This window comes from Chiroxiphia lanceolata, chromosome 10, assembly GCF_009829145.1.
Source record: "Chiroxiphia lanceolata isolate bChiLan1 chromosome 10, bChiLan1.pri, whole genome shotgun sequence".
Classification (NCBI taxonomy): domain Eukaryota; kingdom Metazoa; phylum Chordata; class Aves; order Passeriformes; family Pipridae; genus Chiroxiphia; species Chiroxiphia lanceolata.
Window position 1 is genome coordinate 44,699 of NC_045646.1, and position 20,661 is coordinate 65,359.

The 20,661-nt window shown below is 38.2% G+C and overlaps 2 protein-coding genes across 2 annotated transcripts; one reads left to right on the forward strand and one right to left on the reverse strand.

The window, feature by feature from the left end:
- Positions 1 to 1,326: 1,326 nt before the first annotated feature.
- HLTF (helicase like transcription factor) lies at positions 1,327 to 14,601 on the reverse strand. Its single transcript, XM_032698466.1, is given in 10 exon segments — positions 1,327 to 2,581; positions 3,246 to 3,326; positions 6,197 to 6,219; positions 6,222 to 6,376; positions 6,556 to 6,668; positions 8,141 to 8,260; positions 11,941 to 12,119; positions 13,371 to 13,492; positions 13,950 to 14,004; positions 14,412 to 14,601. Coding segments are annotated over 10 exon segments (1,044 nt in total). The 5' UTR covers positions 14,455 to 14,601; the 3' UTR covers positions 1,327 to 2,428.
- A 1,933-nt stretch (positions 14,602 to 16,534) lies between these two features.
- On the forward strand, positions 16,535 to 20,562 carry LOC116791943 (tubulin alpha-3 chain). The gene is made up of 5 exons (XM_032698470.1): positions 16,535 to 16,679; positions 18,086 to 18,308; positions 18,823 to 18,971; positions 19,310 to 19,990; positions 20,221 to 20,562. The coding sequence occupies exons 1-5, from the start codon at positions 16,677 to 16,679 to the stop codon at positions 20,515 to 20,517; spliced, it is 1,353 nt and encodes a 450-aa protein (XP_032554361.1). The 5' UTR covers positions 16,535 to 16,676; the 3' UTR covers positions 20,518 to 20,562.
- Positions 20,563 to 20,661: the final 99 nt, after the last annotated feature.

The following is a 20,661-nucleotide window of genomic DNA, read 5'->3' on the forward strand; positions in this document are numbered from 1 at the left end:
AGCTTAGATTGCAACTCAAATATTGGAACTCCATTTGCCTTTATAAAGCATATAATCTAAGGTGTTCCTTAGATGGTGACAACTCAGAGCAACTCTTAGGAGTTCAGAAGCATTTTTTCCATTTACATCTTTATTTTATGTACAAAGTAAAAAACCCAAAAAAATCAGAATGATAGACTATTAACTCAGTCTTTGGAATTAAAAATAATTCCAAAAGCTCATTTCTAGAACATATTCAAACTCCACGAAAGAGAATGCCAATAGCCAAAGACTACTTACAGGTCATGAAAAGCAGAAATAAACTCCAAACAACCAGAACACAGGGGGTTTTATCCACCCGAGTAACTGAAGGGCTCCATCAAATCAAACAGGACTTTTCTGTTCTCAGCTTTGACCTCTATCTGTTCTCTCAGATACATTAATGACTTTGTTGGCAGACATCATATAGCTTAGTACCACCTTCAGTAAATTTTTATATGGCTTTGGAACATGGAAACAATTGTCTAATAGAGGAAAAAGATACTAGTAACTGTTTTCATAATGATAACTAAGCCATTCTGCAAAATGTCAGCACATTTTCACACAAGTAATGATGTAGCTTGACTAGCCAAAGATATGGGTCTCTTTCCTGTGGAATTTTAACTTGGAAAGTGGAAATAATGAAACAAAGACAAATCTTTCCCTCATAATCACAAATTATTTCTCCAGCTTCTCTCTAAATATCAGAATCTGAACCAGAAAAACTTTATGCAAAAAAACTCCCCAAAAAAACAACTTTAATCAGGTTTAGCTCTGGTTTTTTTATCTTTTGTCAACTTTCCAGTGATAACCAGTCACCAGGGTTCATGCTGTCTTCCATCATTCATGCCCTTTTGATTCCTTTTCTAACAGACTTAGAGCATACTTTTCTCCATAGCTAAGATGCTGGGTCCCCAAAAACTGCATCAGTTTGTTAAGTTACATATTTTTAATTCCTTTCTCACTTCTTTCATTAGCTCACTGTTTCTCCAAACAGTAGACATCTTCCCTTTATTTTCCCACTCCTTTTCCTTTTCCTATATTTGCAGTTCATCTTACAATCAGCTGGCTGGTATTCTTAGGACATAAGAAGAGGTGAAAGGCATTACAAGCAAAGTCAGATTCCACTTCTCTTCTGCCAAGTACACTGCCCAAATCTAAACAGGACCCAGATATAGCAACCTCTGCCTCCAATGTGAAGTCTGAGCATTAGGGTGAAGGCAGAAGAATGTTAGGTACACGCATATCAGAAGACCAGAATCAAATGGAAAGAAAGGAACAGACAAGAATATTCAACTAATACTCAACTGAGATTCTTCAGGGCTATTTATTAGTTTGTGGTACCTGAACATGAGTAGCTTACCAAATTCTTCCTCCTTAAATCACGCAGCATGCAGACCAGCATTCCATAAAGACATATGTATGGAAGTGAAAAACACATAGTTTTTCCACTACAAGAGGAAAAGCAGTACAAGAAAACTGTTAGAAAGCTGGCAGCTATTAAAATAATTTGTTTAAATTATTGTACAATTATACAAATTGATACAATTTATTGTACTGATTCACTGGCATGTGAGTGGGTTATAATCTACTTTGAATATAGCACAGTCTTACTGTTCAAAGTGTCTACTGAAATTACCAGATAGCACGTTATCAATACATGCCTGTGATTCTAGCACTTTATCCAAACAAAAAAACCTTCACTTTTATAAAAATCATTGGAATTCTTCTAAAGAGAAGTAAAATATTAAAAGAAAGTGTTTTACAAACTGAAGTACTTCCTTTTTACTAGGTCCTGTGAAGTAATCAACAGAGGGACTCCCTGCTGCACCTGTATATTATTCAGAAACAGTACAAAATATTTTAAAATTTTTAACTAAATACCATCTTTGGACATAGCCTGCAAAAGTAAAAATTCCTTACAAAGTGTCACTGACCACCTGTTCTGAAACAAACAATCCAGATGATCTGTTTGTTTATCAGGCAACATTGAGACAGAAACACGAAACTAATTCATCTCTAAAGAGTTTTGTCTGAAGGAGAAAACACATACTACGTACCTTTTATACTTTTTCACCTCTAAAAAGAGATTAAATGCTTACAAGTTAGAATGTATCAATACACATTTCCATTTTGAGGGACTTCTACGTATTCTTAAGCATTGAACGTAATAAGCAACCTTTTGAAGAAATGAACCTTTTGAGGAAATGAACACTGGAATAATTTCAGGAGTTTGTGTGCTTCTAAATTAACATTTAGGAGCAAATTAGTTTTTATAATTTATTTGAAGCATTTATATTTTGAGCACAAAGAGAGCAAAATTGAAAGTTAGCATGGAACATATAACTTGAAGAAAAGTATCATCTAAAACATTAAATATATTATTTACTGAAAATACCACAGGATGAAGCTATAAATCAATCAGAGCCTTAATTTCATTAATTTTGTTTTGTTTCACATCACTTGCTGAAGGCTTTTTGGTAGCAAAGGCTCCTGCTGCAAGTTCCCTCTTCTTGTTCTGAATTTTCAGAATATTTTCCTCCACTGAATCCTTCACAATGAACTGAAATAAAAACAAACAAACATGCAAACAAAAACACTCTGAAATAAAGATGTTAAATTTTTTTTTTTAAACAAAAGTTTAGGATGAGAAATAAGGATATCTTGGAAAAAAATGCTAAGCAGCCTGAAGTACAGTTACATTATTTAGTTACTACTTTGTAAGTAAAACACAAAGAAAAGGGTTGTAAAGCAGTTGAAGGAAAAGTTTCGGCATTTTAATTTTTTAACCTTTTATTTTTTTTTTAATTTATTGGAAGGATATCTATTTCTTCTTTGCTACTTATATTAGAAGAGAACTCGTCTTCAATTTTCCAAATAATACATCTATGACTGGATATTAACGAGACAGACCAGCTCTCTTCCACAGCTAATCATTGCTATGACAATGGCAGAAATGTTCTATATACCTTCAAGATAATGAACTGTAATAGCCAGGCTAAGCAACAGCAAACTACCCCATCTCAGTCACTCCAAATAGCTCAACAGGGACATCTGATTTCTAGTATTGAAATTTTACAATCCAAAGCCCCTACTTCAACAATCACACCACAATTTATGTTTACTGGTGAGACTATAATGTCACAATTATTTTTATAATATAGTAAAGCTTTTTTGAAAATACTTATTCATAACTAGGAAACTGTTGGGATCATCTCTCAACTCACCTTAGTAATAACAACATTATGCTTCTGACTCAGCCTGTGACACCTGTCAAAACACTGGTCTTCTGCAGCAGGATTCCAAGCCTAGCAGTAGCAGCAATGAACAAGTTAAATAACCTTACTTCAAAGTACCTAATAATATGCACACAGAATCACAAAGCAGATATTGTACCATCACCACTTGAATAAATATTGTTGGCAGATTAATTACTCCCAACTTAATGTCTCACTCCTTAAGTATCCCGCTGTTAAAAAAGCTTTGAGAACTTCCAGTTATATATTCATAACAAGCCAGAACTTCAGGTAAATGCTTTAAAAACAAAGTTTGTCAGGAGTCTAAAAGACATCAAAACAATCCTGTTATTTTAATTCTGAAATAAACACTGCATATATTAACTGCCTCAGTACCCTTTTCCTGATAGCAAAATCTAAACCAGCTGAACTCAGGCAGTTACTTAGAAGTAAACTAAGTCCCTGGACTATTAAGTAAACCCACTTACTCTTTCATTAGTATATACAATAATCACCACGTTACATAAACAAGAAACTTTGCTGAACACAAAATGATAGTGTAGCTGTTCCTGCTTATGCTTAGGATTTAACACTAAATATAAGGATTTGTGAAATGCCAAGACTGTGCATTTTTCCAGCATGTTTTTTCTATCTGAAGGTACAGTACTACTAGTTCTCACAGAATAGATAATTAAATCGACCTAACTGCAATAGTGTTCTGTCTCTGATAAGCAAGTCTCATTGAATGGGCTCGCCTTGCCATGTCATCCACATACTGCAAGTTACCTGAGTACTCTTAATGACTCATTTTAGATTCTAAGAACCTCTGATGCCTACACACACGCAGAGACATCAAGTTGCAAGATAAAATCCAAACAAGTCTTGTTTCTCCAATCTATGGTAGTGAACAAAAGTACAACAAATTATATCTTTGTCACTGCGAGATGAACATTCCTGGCAAGCTATGTATGGCAAACCATTCTAATATTAATCTAACTGTATGAACAAGATGATGTCTGGAGGAAAGACCTGGCCCCAACATGCAGAAGCATGTTCCATTCTATCTTTGCTGTAGTTGAGGAAGACCAAAATGTACTACTTTACTCTTCTCTCATCAGTCCTGCAAAGGAAAAGTGAATTGCAGTACCTCTATCCCTTTCTGCAATATCTCATACAAAGGATACTGTATTTTACATGGGAAAATATGAAGAAACTTGAGCCTCAGAGAAACATCTGCATACTTGTGATACTCTTACATTAAAGGTTCGTATTTCTTCCTAAAGGTGAGAATTCAGCAGCTATGATTGTATTTAAACAAGCAAACAAATAATTTAAAAAAAGCGGGGGGAGAGAGAAAGTAATCTATGGCTGGATAAATATTCCTCCCTTGCACTGTGGTATTACACTTCTCAGAGAAGGAATGCAGACCTCTAAGCTACAGTGCTACAACAAATCCACAGAATTTGAAAAACTGGTTACTCCACTGGCTCAAGGTATTACTGCTTCTTAATTCCTACTATTGTTGCTAATGCACTTCAAGGAATGCTGATGTGTGACTGGATCTGATTCAGCACTGACTATTCAAAAGTGAGATCAATAAAGAATCGTGGTCCCCCTATCCCTCCATCAAATACAAGTAGTCAACCACTGCCACTTGGGATGGTTACCATCACAGGATGGTTACCTGCAGGATGAGAAGAGGCTGTTCAATGGTGTACAAAGGCTGCAATTTTATTTGGCTCTGGTTTGTTAGGTACAACTATATACTGTAGACGACTCTGTGTTAACAAGGCTTAGCTTACTTTCTTACAACTGCTTGCTGCAATACTCAATGCATTATCTCATTCACTATCTTCACAGAAAATTAAAATTCTCTTGCAGTTTCCACAAATATTCAGAGAATTGTTAGAAAAACCCAAAGTGCAGTGGTTGGACTAGATGGCGTTGTGGTCATGTACGTCCCTTCCAGCTGAACCCATCAATGCAACACACCCAGAAACAATGTGGGGAAAGATACATTGCGATCCAGGAAAAAACTTCTCCATACTCTTACTCATATTTAATTCCTTTAATTTATTAAATAAATACCTTTTGCCTTCATGCTGTTATTACCACTAACCTGATGTCCAAGCTAGTACTTTTGCTTTACTATTGGTATTAACAGATGCCCAAGTCCAAAGCTACACCATTATTTTCATTTACTTTGGTTTTGTTTCTAACTGCAGAATTTGTCTTAGTTTCCAACTGCCAAAAAACTGGGACATCAGAGGAGTAAGCAGTGGTGGAGGAAGTGAACAGAAAAACTTTGATTTTGTACAATGACACAACACATGAACCAATTTTGTTAAGAATACCATTTTGCTATCAATAAATGTAATTTACATTTTTATTCCTTACAAATAGTTTTGTGTTCCTGAGTGCTTTAATGAAAGGAAAAAAACTTCCGAAGTTTAAATATTACCAGTCTTCTAAAACTACAAAAAGTAACCTCAGACTAATGTCTTTATTTATAAATAAATTCAAAATAACATCAGAAGAGACTAGAACAGACAAGCACTGCATTAAATATATACTGTTCCTGAAATTCCGCTTCACAGCTTTTGAAGTTATTTAACAACAAACAGAAAACCACATTCAAAAATATCAGAAAGAAATAAAGAAGGAACAGATAGCATATGCTACACTGTAAGGTGTCACACCACTCTTATAGTAGTCCTACTAGCATTCTTTTCATTCACAGTAAATAAATGGACAGCACAAAAATACAGTGTTAAATCAAAAAGATGCCAGGGAAACAAATGAAGAAAGGTCCTACTTGCCCTTTAACAAATACTCATCAGTGTAATTCATTCTCAGAAGGGCTTTCCTTCTACCTCTTAGGAAAACACCAAAGGAGCTTCCCCTAGATTAAGCCAGATCATTATGAACAACTCATTACTCACGGAATCCATTAAAAACACTCGGAAGCTGCTGTCAGATTTAATCCAACTCCACCCGCTTTCAGAGACAAAAGCATTATAGTTGCAGACCCTGCTTGGTTGCTTTGGAAACACCGAATTGCTTCCACTCTTTTCTTCTGTGCCATTGACCCATCCAAACGAGTAAAGGCAAACCCTGATTCTCTAAAGAGAAAGTAAAAATGTTCAACTTAACAAGCCATTTTCTGACAACAGGAAATAAATACATTAAAATCCTGACCTCTACTTTGAAATGTGTATTTAAAATTCTATTTTCTTTGACAGATCTTTCTAAGACACTGTAAAAACACATGTTTATTAAAAATAACAGTAGTTCTACTTACTTCAAGGGATTTTCTATCAGTGACAGGAAAGTTGTGAATTGAGAAACAACGAGACATTTAGCAGCTGGATTATCCCTCTGCAGTTCTATCAAAGCATGCATAAGAGCATTTATCTGAAATTAAATGAAGCATTTATCTGAAATTAAATGAAGCATTTATCTGAAATTAAATGAAGCATTTATCTGAAATTAAATGAAGCATTTATCTGAAATTAAATGAAGCATTTATCTGAAATTAAATGAACTCTAGATTCTATTCCTACAGGTGGCTTTGATAAAGTTCATATCAACTGAGAGAAATCCCTGAGCAGTAATGTCTGTTAAATGAACTAATCTCGAATTCTGTGGGTAGGGTTTCTTTTAATTTCCACAGGAAACCAAGGATTGGGCATTTTTAATGGTCACAAACTACAGGGTGATATTGAGGGTGCTTTGGTCACAACCTGTTTTCCAGACATACTTCCCACCGTCAGGAAGCAGCAAGTCCCCTATCTCCAGGGTATATGGAAAATAGGAACAAAGTAGTGGAACTCCAAAAAATAAGGCGTAAGCAATGGACAGCCACAAGGCAAGTGCTTTACTACAGCAATAGTCAGGAACTGAGAAAGGCTTCCCCCAGAAACACTCAGGCAAATAAGCTATGCAAGACCCTTGGCTGGGGATGACAGGGAAAAAGGACACACCAGAAGCACTCTGAAACCAGCATGAGAACAAAAGGAACAAGGAACTGGATTTGAGGCAGAAGAACACTGCCAGTTTTCTCATGTAAAGTTTAGCTGAGATAAAGAACCACTAACTAGAGAATGCAAGTAACAGCACCAGGTAACAAACAAACAATCTTAATTTATTCTAGAGCATAATGTCCTAAATTAGTTCTTAGGTCTCCACAAAAAGATTTTCAGGGAATAAATCTGTAACCAGCATTTGAAAGAACAACTACTTCATTAAAAGTAACATGCAGAAAAGCAATCTCAAAACAAAAAGGTCAAAATACAAGCAGGAGGATTTAATTTCTGGTAGCAAATGCACGACGAGAGTTACATAAAAAAAATCATGTGGCAGACCTTGACAAACAGGTCTGCAAAGTAAAACAACAATATCTCACCAGTTTATCTGGCAAGTGTTATATGATGCCCATCTAGTTTTCCCCGCTAGAGTAGAATATATATTCTTTATATAAGATGCAAGAAAGAAGGATGTATTTAGATTTTGTTTCCAAAAGTAAATTTAGAGCTGGATAGGTGTCAGTGGTTATAAAACTGCTCTATCTTCAGAAACTGAAACAAAAGACAAAGCCCTTTACCTAAGTTTTATTTAATTAATACATATATATGTACTGAACAATGACCAGCATCAAATCACAACTAGTCTTCCTTTTGTCTTGTTTCCCTGCTGCAAAATTTGTCTGTGGTGGGATTTTATTACACACTTTCTTCTGCGCTGGCTAGACATGCTGGGCAGACTTTTAAATAATAATTTAAATATGTTATTCACATGTATAATATATTCAGCATACTTACATAACAATAATAGAGTATGCCCTAAAAAACCATAATGAAAGCCCAATAAAACACAATGGAATGTACCTTTGAACTGGATATCCACTCCCGATCAGGTTTCTTTCCACTACTGGAGTCTATTTCCTCTTCTAGGGGACATTCCACCAAGTGCTCTACTTGAAGTTCATTCCTACAGAGGGCATTTGGCTACAAAAAAGCCCAAATAACATTACAAGAAACATATTAAATCAAATTGTTTATAGTGAATACTAAAGAACACCTTTACAAATATTATATTGATGTTCATGTAAAAAAATCCTCAGATTTGTTCTTGTAACACACTGTCATTTCTGACATGACAGTCACAATATTTACTTGTGAGAACATTAACATGACATAAACATTACATGTTTTAAAAACACTCAGCCTTCCTTAAAAGCGGTCTTCTTTCTGAGCATATTTATACTTAAAATAAGTAACTCAATATTTTAAGGCAAGCAGATACTTGGGCTATGGGGAGATAGACTATTTTAAATATCAGAAAAATAAACCATCCTTCAAAGACTATCTTTCTTAGTTACAAACAAAGAATGACCTTTTACCCTTTTTCTTCAAAGCCTGCACAGAAATAACAGCAGTCTGATGAAATATGCTTTGTCAGGACAAAGCAGGGTATCTTCTCTTTTTCCCCAGCAGACATGAGAAACGAGACATGATTTAACACCAAAAGCTTTTTTCTCTGAAGTATACTCTGGATAACGCAAAATTTATATAATAGCACTTTCATAGGACTCACAAAATTTAACAAAAGACTGTGTACACTGTACAAATACAGAACTTTGTGAAGCAAAAATGACAGACATGAAAAACCTTTGCCTAACAGAGCAACCCTTTAAAATTAGCTAGTTCTGTTTATATAGCAATCTGGCCACAGACCCAAGGCATCTTTAGACAGGCTACAAAGCAGACCTGACAAACCACGGGAATACTGGGGGCTGCTAATCTGGACTGAACTGCCAGCCAATTAAAGAGGCCGGCAGTCACAGTCTGAATACATTAATTTATTGCAACAGTAAAGCTATCCTTTCAAGAGACAGAATCTTAACACAAACAAATCTGAAATAACAGCCTCCTAAATGTAGTGAACCAATGAACCATTCCTGATTTGGCACCAATCCAAAAATCCTCCAGTGACAAGACAAAATAAATTAATTCTATTAAATCTGAAAAAGGTTTTCTGAAAAAAAAAAAAAAAATCCTAACAGTGCTCATAAAGACTTTTTTTTGTTTTTAAATACAAAGCTCATGTCTTTCTGCATCCCTTCTCCACTTTAGTACTGCAATTATAAACAAAACACAAAACACAGCTAAACAGTACCAACGCAGACACCAAACACTTGCAGTAAAAGCATATGAAAATGACCAAAAATGTCTCACAATCAACAGCTAAAAGAAGAAAAACGTTTTAATGCATATCTGGCAAGTTTTTACAAGAATGCAGTTAATACACAAAGACATTAGATTACTGTAGATTACTGTTTTATAGCTTTATTGGGACTTTTGCATAGGATCTTCACTTATTTGCACGACTCTGAATTTAGCCTTAGCAGAAGATTGAAATGAAGGTGGTGTTAACTCTCTAGCTGTTAACTACTAAAAAGTTTTTCCAATTTCGGTAAATACTTTTAGGTTAACATTAGAAAAATAAAACGGTCTCCAAGTTCATAGTACAACAAAAGGCCAAACTTTTCACTCAGCAGTTTTGTGTTTGCAGCTTCACATCTCATTGTTCACTGACCGCTTAACGCTGTCATTTGTATTAATAATGGAAAGCACAGGCATCTTGCCTGGAAGAATCCTGTTTAAACACAAGCTGTTTTGGAGAGAGGGTGTGCAGTTTGCTGGCTTCCTTTGTTTTTAAGGAGATAGCTAAAAGTACTTCTCTGAGCTATTTACTAGGAGAGAGTTGATTTATAACATTCAGGCACACGACTATGCAAATGAGATGCAGTACTAGCAAAAGTACCTATCACGTGGAAACACTGAATTCCCCAACTCTGGAATTTAGACATGTACCAGTGTGGAAATTGATAGATGCAGATTAACCAAGACAGCCACCACTCACAGATGAAGTGTGAAGACAGATTTATTCCATCATTTGCAGGAACACATACACACTACTGAGTCCAAACTTAGCAGGGGCAAAAAGCACCAGGAAGGTCCCAGCCTTGCCTTACTTACATACCAAAGCCTAATGCTTGTGAAAAGGGTCACCAGCCTGCTGTTTTCACAACTCTGAACTCTCTATCCCCCTTCCCCCCAAGTCTGTGGGAAAGAATGCTTTTAAGTCTTTAACAACATTCTGTTATCTTCCTTGAGAGAATTCCATTTCTTTCAACAGACAGAAAACAACCCAAAGGAAATACAGGGCGTGAAAATTCCCACAGCGAAACACTATTCTTAGCACTCTCAGCTGCAAAGGTATCTTGAGCAAAAACAGCTAAAGAAAAACACCCCCTCATCAAATCTTCCGCTTGCAACCCCTTTTCAGTCAGTGTTCAACACAGGCAGCGTTCTGGCTGGAAGCTGCAAGAACTTTCTTAGGAATTGGTTTAAACCAAGAATCATTTTGAGGGTAAGAAAGGCTTATTCGTTCACTGTTTTAGAAACTCATGATAGTTCAAAAGAAGTTACACCCACCTCTGTTTAGACTTCACTACTATGAAAGTGATCTATGGAACAACATGGTATTGGACAAAGACACTAGTTCTGGAGATTCCACAGTCCTTTCTAGGTAAAACATAGTAAGTAACCTGACTGTAAAGTCAAGTAATCTACTATAATAATTCCATCAGATCATATCCCAATTTATTTCTCTGCATGTTAAAAACCCCTGATGGTTCAGCAGGGCACCAACTGTGATACAGACACATCAAGAACCTCTGCACTGGAAAAGGCCTCTGCAAGTGCTCTTTCCTTAAAGAATAATTTCACAACACTAGTTTCCCTTAAATTTCTCAGAAACTCTAGAGTGGGATATCTGCATCAGAACCTTGTGTATCTGGCAACGGAACAAAGCTGATCTACAAGCCAGAGAGACAACACTTCCCACCTCTATCTAGTTGACTGCTGATGCACAAGCAGGGACTAATCTGTCTCCTCCTGTCTCCTAATAAAGAACACTCAGGTTTAGGCTGGCAGTTGCAGCTCTACTCTGGCTAGGAGAAGGCAGAACAATTCCAGAGAGTAAGTGCAGCAGCACTCAATACATATGGTAAGACTACCCTAGAAAGGAAAGGGTAAACAAGAAAGAAAAGCACAGCTTAGAAGCATGCAAGAAAAATAAATACTATGGTTTTCAAAAAAGCAATCAAAAGATGCTCATCCACAAGTTTATTCTGAATAGAGTTCAGAGAGGGTCATAAAGATGACCCTCTAACAAGGCAGCTATTTCACTGTAGAAGTTTATCAGCTTGGAAAACTGAGCACGGACGTGATTTTTGTTCAACAGTCAACTTCCAATACACAGCTTTAGTCTCCTTTAAGCACAACATACACATACATGACACCACACACAAGCAGTGAAGAAGCATCCAGCCACATGGAGGCATACAGTGCTGCACACTTTGACCCTAGGGACAAAGTAAGGTGAGAACTACGGAATCGGTCTTTGATCAGTGGTGAGGTAAGGTCCATCAGTATTTTCAGTTTGACAGCTACTCTCCCCACAGTTTGACTTCAGACCAATAGCTTTTATAACCCAGCTGATAACTACATTTACACTGTTCACCATGATTTAAAAGAACAATAGCTAGATGGCCTCCCGGTGATACTAGTTCATTGCTTTCGAATAGCTATTACAATTAATGTAATCATAGAACACCAACCTGTTCATTTCTGAGGACTTCAAAAATACATGGTTTACAAAACACAGGGGCACAGTGCGTTATCACAGGAAGAGTCAATGATTCCAAGCAAACTGCGCATTCTTCATCTGAACCAGAGCTCAGAACCAACTTCATTTTACTCTCTAATCTCACATGCAGTTCTTCGGGAGTTCTATTATCTGGAAATATAGAAACATACTTAAACCCAGAGATTTCCATAAAGGAAACACTCTGAGCTCTCATGCATCAAAACAGCTCCATTGGTCAAAATGCAATTAGAATAGTTTATACACAATGAGGATATAGCCTACCAATGTATAAAACACAAGATGCCCCCATAATACAGAAAATTTTAACCTACTAATTCAAAACACATTATGAGTAATCATACTTGGAAAAATAGTAATTTGAATTCAAAGAACCTCAACTGTATGCTCAGTGGTAAGTATATGTGCAACACAATGCCTAATGAGAACAAGCAATTTTCATGTGGCAGCTGTTCAAGTAGCAAAAATCTTATGAACATGACACTATTTATAGTTAAAATTGCTTCTTTTTAAGTAAAGAAATTCAATTTATACTTACTAGTTATTAATTAATTTCTAAATAATTATGGAACAATTATCAAATAATTTCTCCATCCTGTAATTTTAAGGAAGATTAACAGCAACCTTCTGAAAAAGGTTCTGACCATATCACCGGTCTTTCAGTTTCCTGAAAAATCACACCCATGCCAGTGGCATCTCAAAATAGGCTTTTTCTAAATATTACATTTGCGAATTCTCAAATTTAGAGTACTTCAAACAGACTACATTTCTTCTGAAAGAAATGCACATAAATTTTTAACGCTATGCAGTTGTATAGTTCTGGCTTGTCAAAATAAAACTCACTCTCGGTCCTCTGTGTTCACCCTTCCTTACAGCTGTGACAAAGTCAACAGTGCCCTATTCTGCTGAAGAGGCAATGGTTCTGCTGACACAGCTATCAATTTACAGCCATTCCCCAAATCTCCTCTACATCTTCTCTCCTGAGGCAAAGAAAAAATCTGCTATAAAAGCACTTCCGTAAATTACTACAACAACAGACATGCTGCTTTTTAACGAGCCTTCTGCATTTGGTTCTGCAGAGGTCCTCTTTGGTCATTTCTGTATGGGCTGTCAAAGCTTATTAACTCTTGCTTCTGGCCTTCATAACTACTCATACTTCATTAGTTAAAATGTGCTCGAGTATCCCCTCCTGAAACATATTCAAACCTATTATGGTACAAAAAAATAAAGTAACTGAAGGAAGCTGAAAGTTCAATAATCCATGCTGAAAAGAGGATGGTTGAAGCTAGAGAGCTTGGAAAACACAAATATATTTCTGTTCTTGAATACAAAGTGCCAGTTCTTGTTCTTAAAAACCACAGGAATCAAAAAGTATTCACTCACCACTTGAAAAACTAGCAGAGGTATTTATACAAAGATGAGGATGACAACAAATCTGTCTTAATCTGAGCAGAACACCAAGGACGTCAGCATAATGAGCTAGTACATTCCCTTCGCTGAAAAATCTGAGTAAGAATTTTATGGTTAGTGTGAAATACTACAGCCTGAAAAAACAGATGACATTACATGATAAGAGTTTAGCTGTTACAATGATGTTCTGATTGTTCACTTTCCTGTCTGACTACCTTTTCTCAAATGCTCTTCTTAAGGTACAAAATGCTACCCGTAGTATGTTCTACTAGAAGAAACATTAACACATGGTGACAAAGCTTTAAGGCCATTCTTTACATATCTAGTATCTCCTTAGAGTTCTCACAAGACAGAACTTCTAATATATAGTTCTGTAACACTCTCTGCTTCACTCTTCAGAACTGAACAGATGTGAAGATAATTTGCAATTATTAGCCTACAACATACAAACTGATACACTTGGCTACTACAGCTAACATAATCAAAAGTTCTGAAATATAAATTTGTGGTATTAAATTTCAATCTTCAGGATAAAGAAAACCTCTGACTTACCTGCTAATAGTAGCTTTGCCCTCATTCTTCACAGACTGGTAGATTTGTCTCTCCTCTGTAAGGGTAACATTGAATAAGTACTTTACATTCTGGTAAATGCAAAATGGGTGTTCCTTTAACTTGACTTGTTTTAGATCTTCTAAGGGTAATACTCCTAATCAGAGACTGTAAACGCCTAAAATATACATATAGACAATATATTACTCAGCTGGGGTTGGTTTGGGTTTTTGGGGTTTTTTTCTTCAGTTTACTACATAAATTCATGTTTTGTACAAATTTCAAGCCCAGTAGTACAATATAACTCATTAATCTGAAATATAAACAATTTTAATTATTTGATATTTACTAATTTGAACTAAAAAAATTGAAATAAGAACTGATGATACATGCATTTCAAATTTAAATGTGAAACACGAATTTGTCGTGTTACCCAAGCACTGCTAGTTATACTCATTCACAAACCCTTTGGGAACACTTCATACCAAAGTCCTCCTGGAGCTCCCATTGTGACTGGACGTTGAATTGTTCTGTGCCACCGCTCTCAATCAGTAAAAGGTTTCAGTTTTAAGAAGGAAATAAGAGACCACAAATCTTTTACAGAATTCTGAATAGGAGTGCCTAAACAGAAAATGAAGACAGTAAAACCTCAAGGAAACTAAAACTCACAAATTTTTTACCAAAGTGCAAATTGTGTGCTTTCTCCTAATCTCAAAACTAGGCTGGCATGTCATAAGTATAATATTATTTTTTTAAGTAAAATATTACAAAACACTTAAATACATAAGAGTGAGCAAACTGCAGCTCTCAGTATCAGGATGTTGAATGTTGTCTTTCCATTTCAGCTTCACCACTAGTGGTCATGATCTTTAAATTACATTTAAGGATCATATGCTTGCATGACCTGTGGTAGTTTTTATGATTTCATAAAGCTACTGAGGTTTGGATAAGTATGTATCAGTGTAAGCTTCTAACCAAACTAATTTGCTAACTTCATAAATAGGTCTGTTTTTACTTGTACTGCCACCAAAGTTGTGTATCAAAAGTTATTTTGAATTTCTCTGTAATCACTGAATGGGTCAGGCTAGAAGGGACCACAGCAGGTCATCTGGTCCCACCTCCCTGCTCAAGCAAACGGGCAAAGCCCAGGAAAAAGGGAAGGAGTAGTGAGAGGAAGATGTTTCAAGATTTTGGTTTTATTTCTACTTATCTTACTCTTATCTTGGGTAATAAATTAGGCTAATTTCCCAGCTCAAGGCTGGTTTGCCTGTGATGGTAATTGCTGAATGATCTCTTCCTGTTCTTATCTCAACATGTGAGCCTTTTATTATATTTTCTCTCCCCTGTCCAGTTGAGAAGGGGAGTGATGGAGCAGCTTTTGTGGGCACCTGGCATCCAGCCAGGGTCTGCCCACCACAGCAAACAAAATATCTGGGGATGATGGAATATTGAGTTCTTGCAGATTTTTTTAAGGGATTTTTTTTTAATGGTAATTTCTTTTTTAAAGAATACATGAGAAAGGCTGAATAAACAGTCTCTCTTAGAGGGTCTGCATTTACAAATATTTTTGAGAACTTACTTTTTCAGACTCATTTCCTAAAGAAATGGTCTACAATGATGCCTCCTCTCCTTTCTCCCTTTATCATTGCTCAACATTTTTTCCATCATTACCATAAGCTGGCAATGCTGCATAGGCCTCTTTTTTCTTTCTGTGGCACAGTCATTGCTATAGGTTTAGGTTAACTGCCCTTTAAAAAAGATTTATGTCCATGAAGAGTCAAGGCGAAAAATCTTCCTGAGTTCATATGACCTATCAGGCTAGAATGCTGAAGGTGTACAAGAAAATCTGTAACCAAGAGCATATAAAGGAGTTTAACAAATATAAAAGGTTAATACTTGAATACAGTCAAGTCATTCAATGAAAAAAGGGATAATTTTATCATTCAGAAGCTATCTTGGTATATGTATGCACAACTCTTTCCAGCAGACAGTAGAATTAATGGCCCCGCAAAAGTTTTGGCTGTAGAACATGGTATACAGTTTTGTGCAGAATTCTAAGCACCAAAGTACATGAGAAATAAACTCGATAAGCTTCAGTTAGGCAGCATTAAGGAATTAAAAAAATGTGCATTATGAGAGGCCTAAAAGAGCTTGTCTCTTTTAATTAATAGCAATTTCTTAATTTTAATTTTTACCCATTCTCGTTATTAACAGCAAATCTGTAATTTGCTTTTCTTTGGGGAGACAGGAAGAAAGAGGAAAGAAGGGGAAAAAGTGGAAAGAAAGGGAGGGAAAAACCCCTATAAGTGGCAAGGTTGCTACTCGAGAAGAAAACAGAGCTGGCTCACTTCAACTCTGGCCATCCAGCGGCACCTGTCCAAGTGTCGGCCCCGCTCTGCCCGACGGGACCCCTCAGCCGCCGGAGGAACCCTTCCCGCCCCGGCGCGGCCGCTTTCCCGCCTCGAGAGCCCGCCCCGCCCGGCACCTCTCCAGCCCCGCCCCCAGCCCCGCCCCTGCACGTGGCAGCCGCTGTCGCCCCGCTGGGAGAAGAACGGCTCCGCCAATCAGCGGTGCTCGCTCGCGCGTAGCCCGCGCGGGTAAGGGCCAATGGGGAGCCAGCGCTTGAGGCGAAGGGTTTGAGGCCGTTAACGGCCGGCAGTCGGTACCGGTCGGTGGGCGTCGGCAGACGGGCTGTGGCGCAGCTGGAGTTCGTCAGCTTAGCAAGGCACCATGGTGGGATACGGGATCCTCGCGGCTGGGGGGGAGGAAGAACGGTTGGGAGGGCTTCTGCTGTGGCAGTCGGGGGAGTTTGTGACTGCACGTACTGCGGCAGGACTTGCAGGCAGTCTCTGCTTGAAGTCCCTGCGGTAGCACTAAGGGCGAAGGACTGGGGAGAAGGAGAAGGAGTGTAAAGGTTAATAGTTCAAGGAAGGCGAGGCACAGAAAGTGACCCGTGGCTAGCCAGGGATATGTGGAAGTGCAACGGAAGGCTGTTCGTAGCGAGCACCTCCCGTGCGAAGGGGCGAGAGGCAGACTGAAACCTGAGCCGGGCAGCAGAGAGACAGCGGGAAAGAGCAGCCGGATCCTTCCGCCGTTTCTGGGCCTCCTTGGCGCGCGAAGCCGCAGAGGCCACGGCGCGTGCTTATGAGGGGGCGGCGGTGAGGGACGGGCGGGCGGCGCGTGCCGGGAGGAGCTGTTTGCTGGGCGCAGCCAATCAGAGGAGGGGGTGGTGAAGGACCAATCAGAGGAGGGGGCGGGATCGCCGGCTATGGAGGGCCAATCAGAGGAGGGGGCGGGGTCGCCGGCGATGGAGGGCCAGTCGGAGGAGGGGGGGGGGGCGGCGGAGGGCGGACCTGCGGGGAGGAGAACGGAAACAGCCGAGGGTACTGCGCTGGATGCAGCTGTCAAGAAAACGGGAAAGGGCAGCCCAGACACCTTGCTCTTTCTCTTCCAGCTCTGCTTTTTCCTAGATACACTGTAACAGTAAACTAGAAATGCAGCTTATTTCCATCTCGGATGTAAGACAAAACTGAGGTATTGGGAGATTAAACATACATGGCAGTTGCTTAGAATCAGAGGAGCTGGCTTAAAGTGGGCAGATGACATTTGATTGGGACTCTTGGAGAATTTCACATAAGAATATGTATGAAAAAAATACATTCAAATTGTCAAGGGCTAAATACCACTACACTTATTATAAAGAAAAACGTACTGAGTGGTCCTGTGCAGGAAAGATTCTTACAACAGTTACCCAGTACATGGTTTGGCAACAAGTCAAGGAAATTTGGGGATATTATATAAAGAAGTCTTCCAAAAGCTAAAAGAAGGTGAAAAAGAGACTAGGTTGAATATTAAAGATATATAATGCAGCATCGTAAGGGATGTGTTCATAGAGACTAGATTGCCTTTCGGATCTTCCAATATTTTCAAAGTCAGTGCAGGTCAACTAAGGTGAGTAGTGTCTTGCTAGCAACAGACAACATTTGTTCTCTTAAATTGTCACTCAAGAGAAACCAGGGGATATTGCAGCAGAGAAAGATCATGGAAAAATACAACCCACAGATAGCTAGTTATAATGAGAATAAAATATAGAAGCAGGTAACTCCATGTCTTATTACTGTTGTGTTTTAACTTTGCAGCGTGAATGCATATCCATCCACGTTGGTCAGGCTGGTGTTCAGATTGGCAATGCATGTTGGGAATTGTATTGTCTTGAACATGGGATCCAGCCTGATGGTCAAGTGCCTAGTGATAATACTATGGGACGTGGAGATGATTCATTTAACACTTTCTTCAGTGAGACAGGAGCTGGTAAACATGTTCCGAGAGCAGTGTTTGTGGACCTAGAGCCAACCGTAGTTGGTATGTACCCAGCATTAAAGGTCTTCAGTGAAAAAGTGAGGATCCTTTATGGATTCCCTACTGTCTTTTTTTGTCTGTTAAGAACACTATAGATTTTAAAAGATGTGTGTCTGGATGCTGTTTTGACATTTGAGGTTATTGTTATTTGAAAGAAATTAAATAATGGCCTACAGGTTACTATTTGGAAAATGATAGAACTTTTCTATGATCTGGATAATCTTTCCAGAGTTCTGTTTGATTGTTGTCCAGTACCTCGTCTGTACCTGTAATGTAGTTTTCTGAGTGACCTCTGTGTTCCTCAAGTACAAATACTGCTTTGTGTGTGCTTGATGTTTACCCCTAAAAAAAGTGGCTGAAGTTGAGCCAACTTCTTAGACTAGTCAGACGAGCTGTGCATAGTCAGAGATGCTGTCTGCACTCTTTTAACACATGTGCTTAGTGTGTTGTCACTAGGCAGCACACACAGAACCGAACAGATCAAAATTATGATGTGGTGTTTTGGGGTTTTTTGTAGATGAAGTACGTACAGGCACATACAGGCAGTTATTCCATCCTGAGCAGCTCATTACTGGGAAAGAAGACGCAGCCAATAATTATGCCAGAGGCCATTATACCATTGGAAAAGAGATCGTTGATCTAGTGCTAGACCGCATTCGCAAACTGGTAAGAATTCATGCTGCAAGTTAGTATTTAAAATAATTGATACAGCTCTATAGCTATCTATATTGATGGTTTTCTGGTTTTTTTCACTAAGAATTTTGTGCATACTTAATTGTTTAAAACAAAACACGATAAATCTTTTATTTCCTTGCCTGTCCCACCCCCCTTTAAAAATTCAGCCAGTTAAACCAGGACCTTTCAAGAAAGCTGGGTTTTTTATTATAACAATGTCAAACTAACAAACTTATGACAAATGCCTTTGAATGATTATTTTAATACTGATTTCTCCAAAACCATCACTAACTGGTTTTTTTCTCCCATTTTTTTCCACTTCATTATAGGCTGATCTATGCACAGGGCTGCAAGGTTTCCTTATCTTTCATAGTTTTGGAGGAGGCACTGGTTCAGGGTTTGCTTCACTGCTTATGGAAAGGCTCTCTGTTGACTATGGCAAGAAATCTAAACTGGAGTTTGCAATTTATCCAGCACCACAAGTTTCCACTGCTGTAGTGGAACCCTACAACTCAATTCTAACTACCCACACAACATTAGAGCATTCAGACTGTGCCTTCATGGTAGATAACGAAGCCATTTATGATATATGTCGTCGTAACCTGGACATTGGCCGTCCTACTTACACAAATTTAAACCGATTAATTGGGCAAATTGTTTCATCCATCACAGCCTCACTGCGTTTTGATGGAGCCCTTAATGTAGATCTGACAGAATTTCAAACTAACCTGGTTCCATACCCACGAATCCATTTCCCCTTGGTAACATACGCCCCCATCATCTCTGCTGAAAAAGCATATCATGAGCAGTTATCTGTGGCTGAAATTACCCACTCTTGCTTTGAACCAGCCAACCAGATGGTGAAATGCGACCCTCGCCATGGCAAGTACATGGCCTGCTGTATGTTATACAGAGGCGATGTCGTGCCCAAGGATGTCAATGCAGCCATTGCCACTATCAAGACTAAACGTACCATTCAGTTTGTGGATTGGTGCCCGACTGGATTCAAGGTACGTAGCTTTTTAAGTGCTCGATATCTGAATGATTAGGAATTGTGTGGTTCTCAGAGATAACAGTCACGCTAAAATATTGTAATGTCCCTGTTAAATATTTTGATAAAGTCCAGAATAACTCTAAGCTATTTTATTTAATTGTAACTATGGTGATTTTTGATTGTTAACGGAAATGAGCCTTTAAACCTTAGCGCTCCTAAGGAAAGTTTTCATTTGTTGTCTTAAAGGTGGGCATTAACTATCAGCCTCCAACTGTGGTGCCAGGTGCTGACCTTGCCAAGGTGCAGCGGGCTGTGTGTATGCTGAGTAACACAACTGCTATTGCTGAAGCATGGGCTCGGCTCGACCACAAATTTGATCTCATGTATACGAAGCGTGCCTTTGTGCACTGGTATGTTGGGGAAGGGATGGAGGAAGGAGAATTTTCTGAAGCCCGGGAAGATCTGGCTGCCCTTGAGAAAGATTATGAAGAAGTTGGCCTAGACTCAGTAGAAGCAGAGGCTGAAGAAGGAGATGAATATTGAGAAAACTAAAGCCTGGAAAAATTTATTTACCAAAAAAAAAAAAAAGAATTGCAGAACCCTGTTCACTTGTTTGTTTTTAAATAAAGTTTTCAAATGTGTTTTCAAATAAAGTTTTAAAGATTCTACCATCTCTGTTTTTTCTTC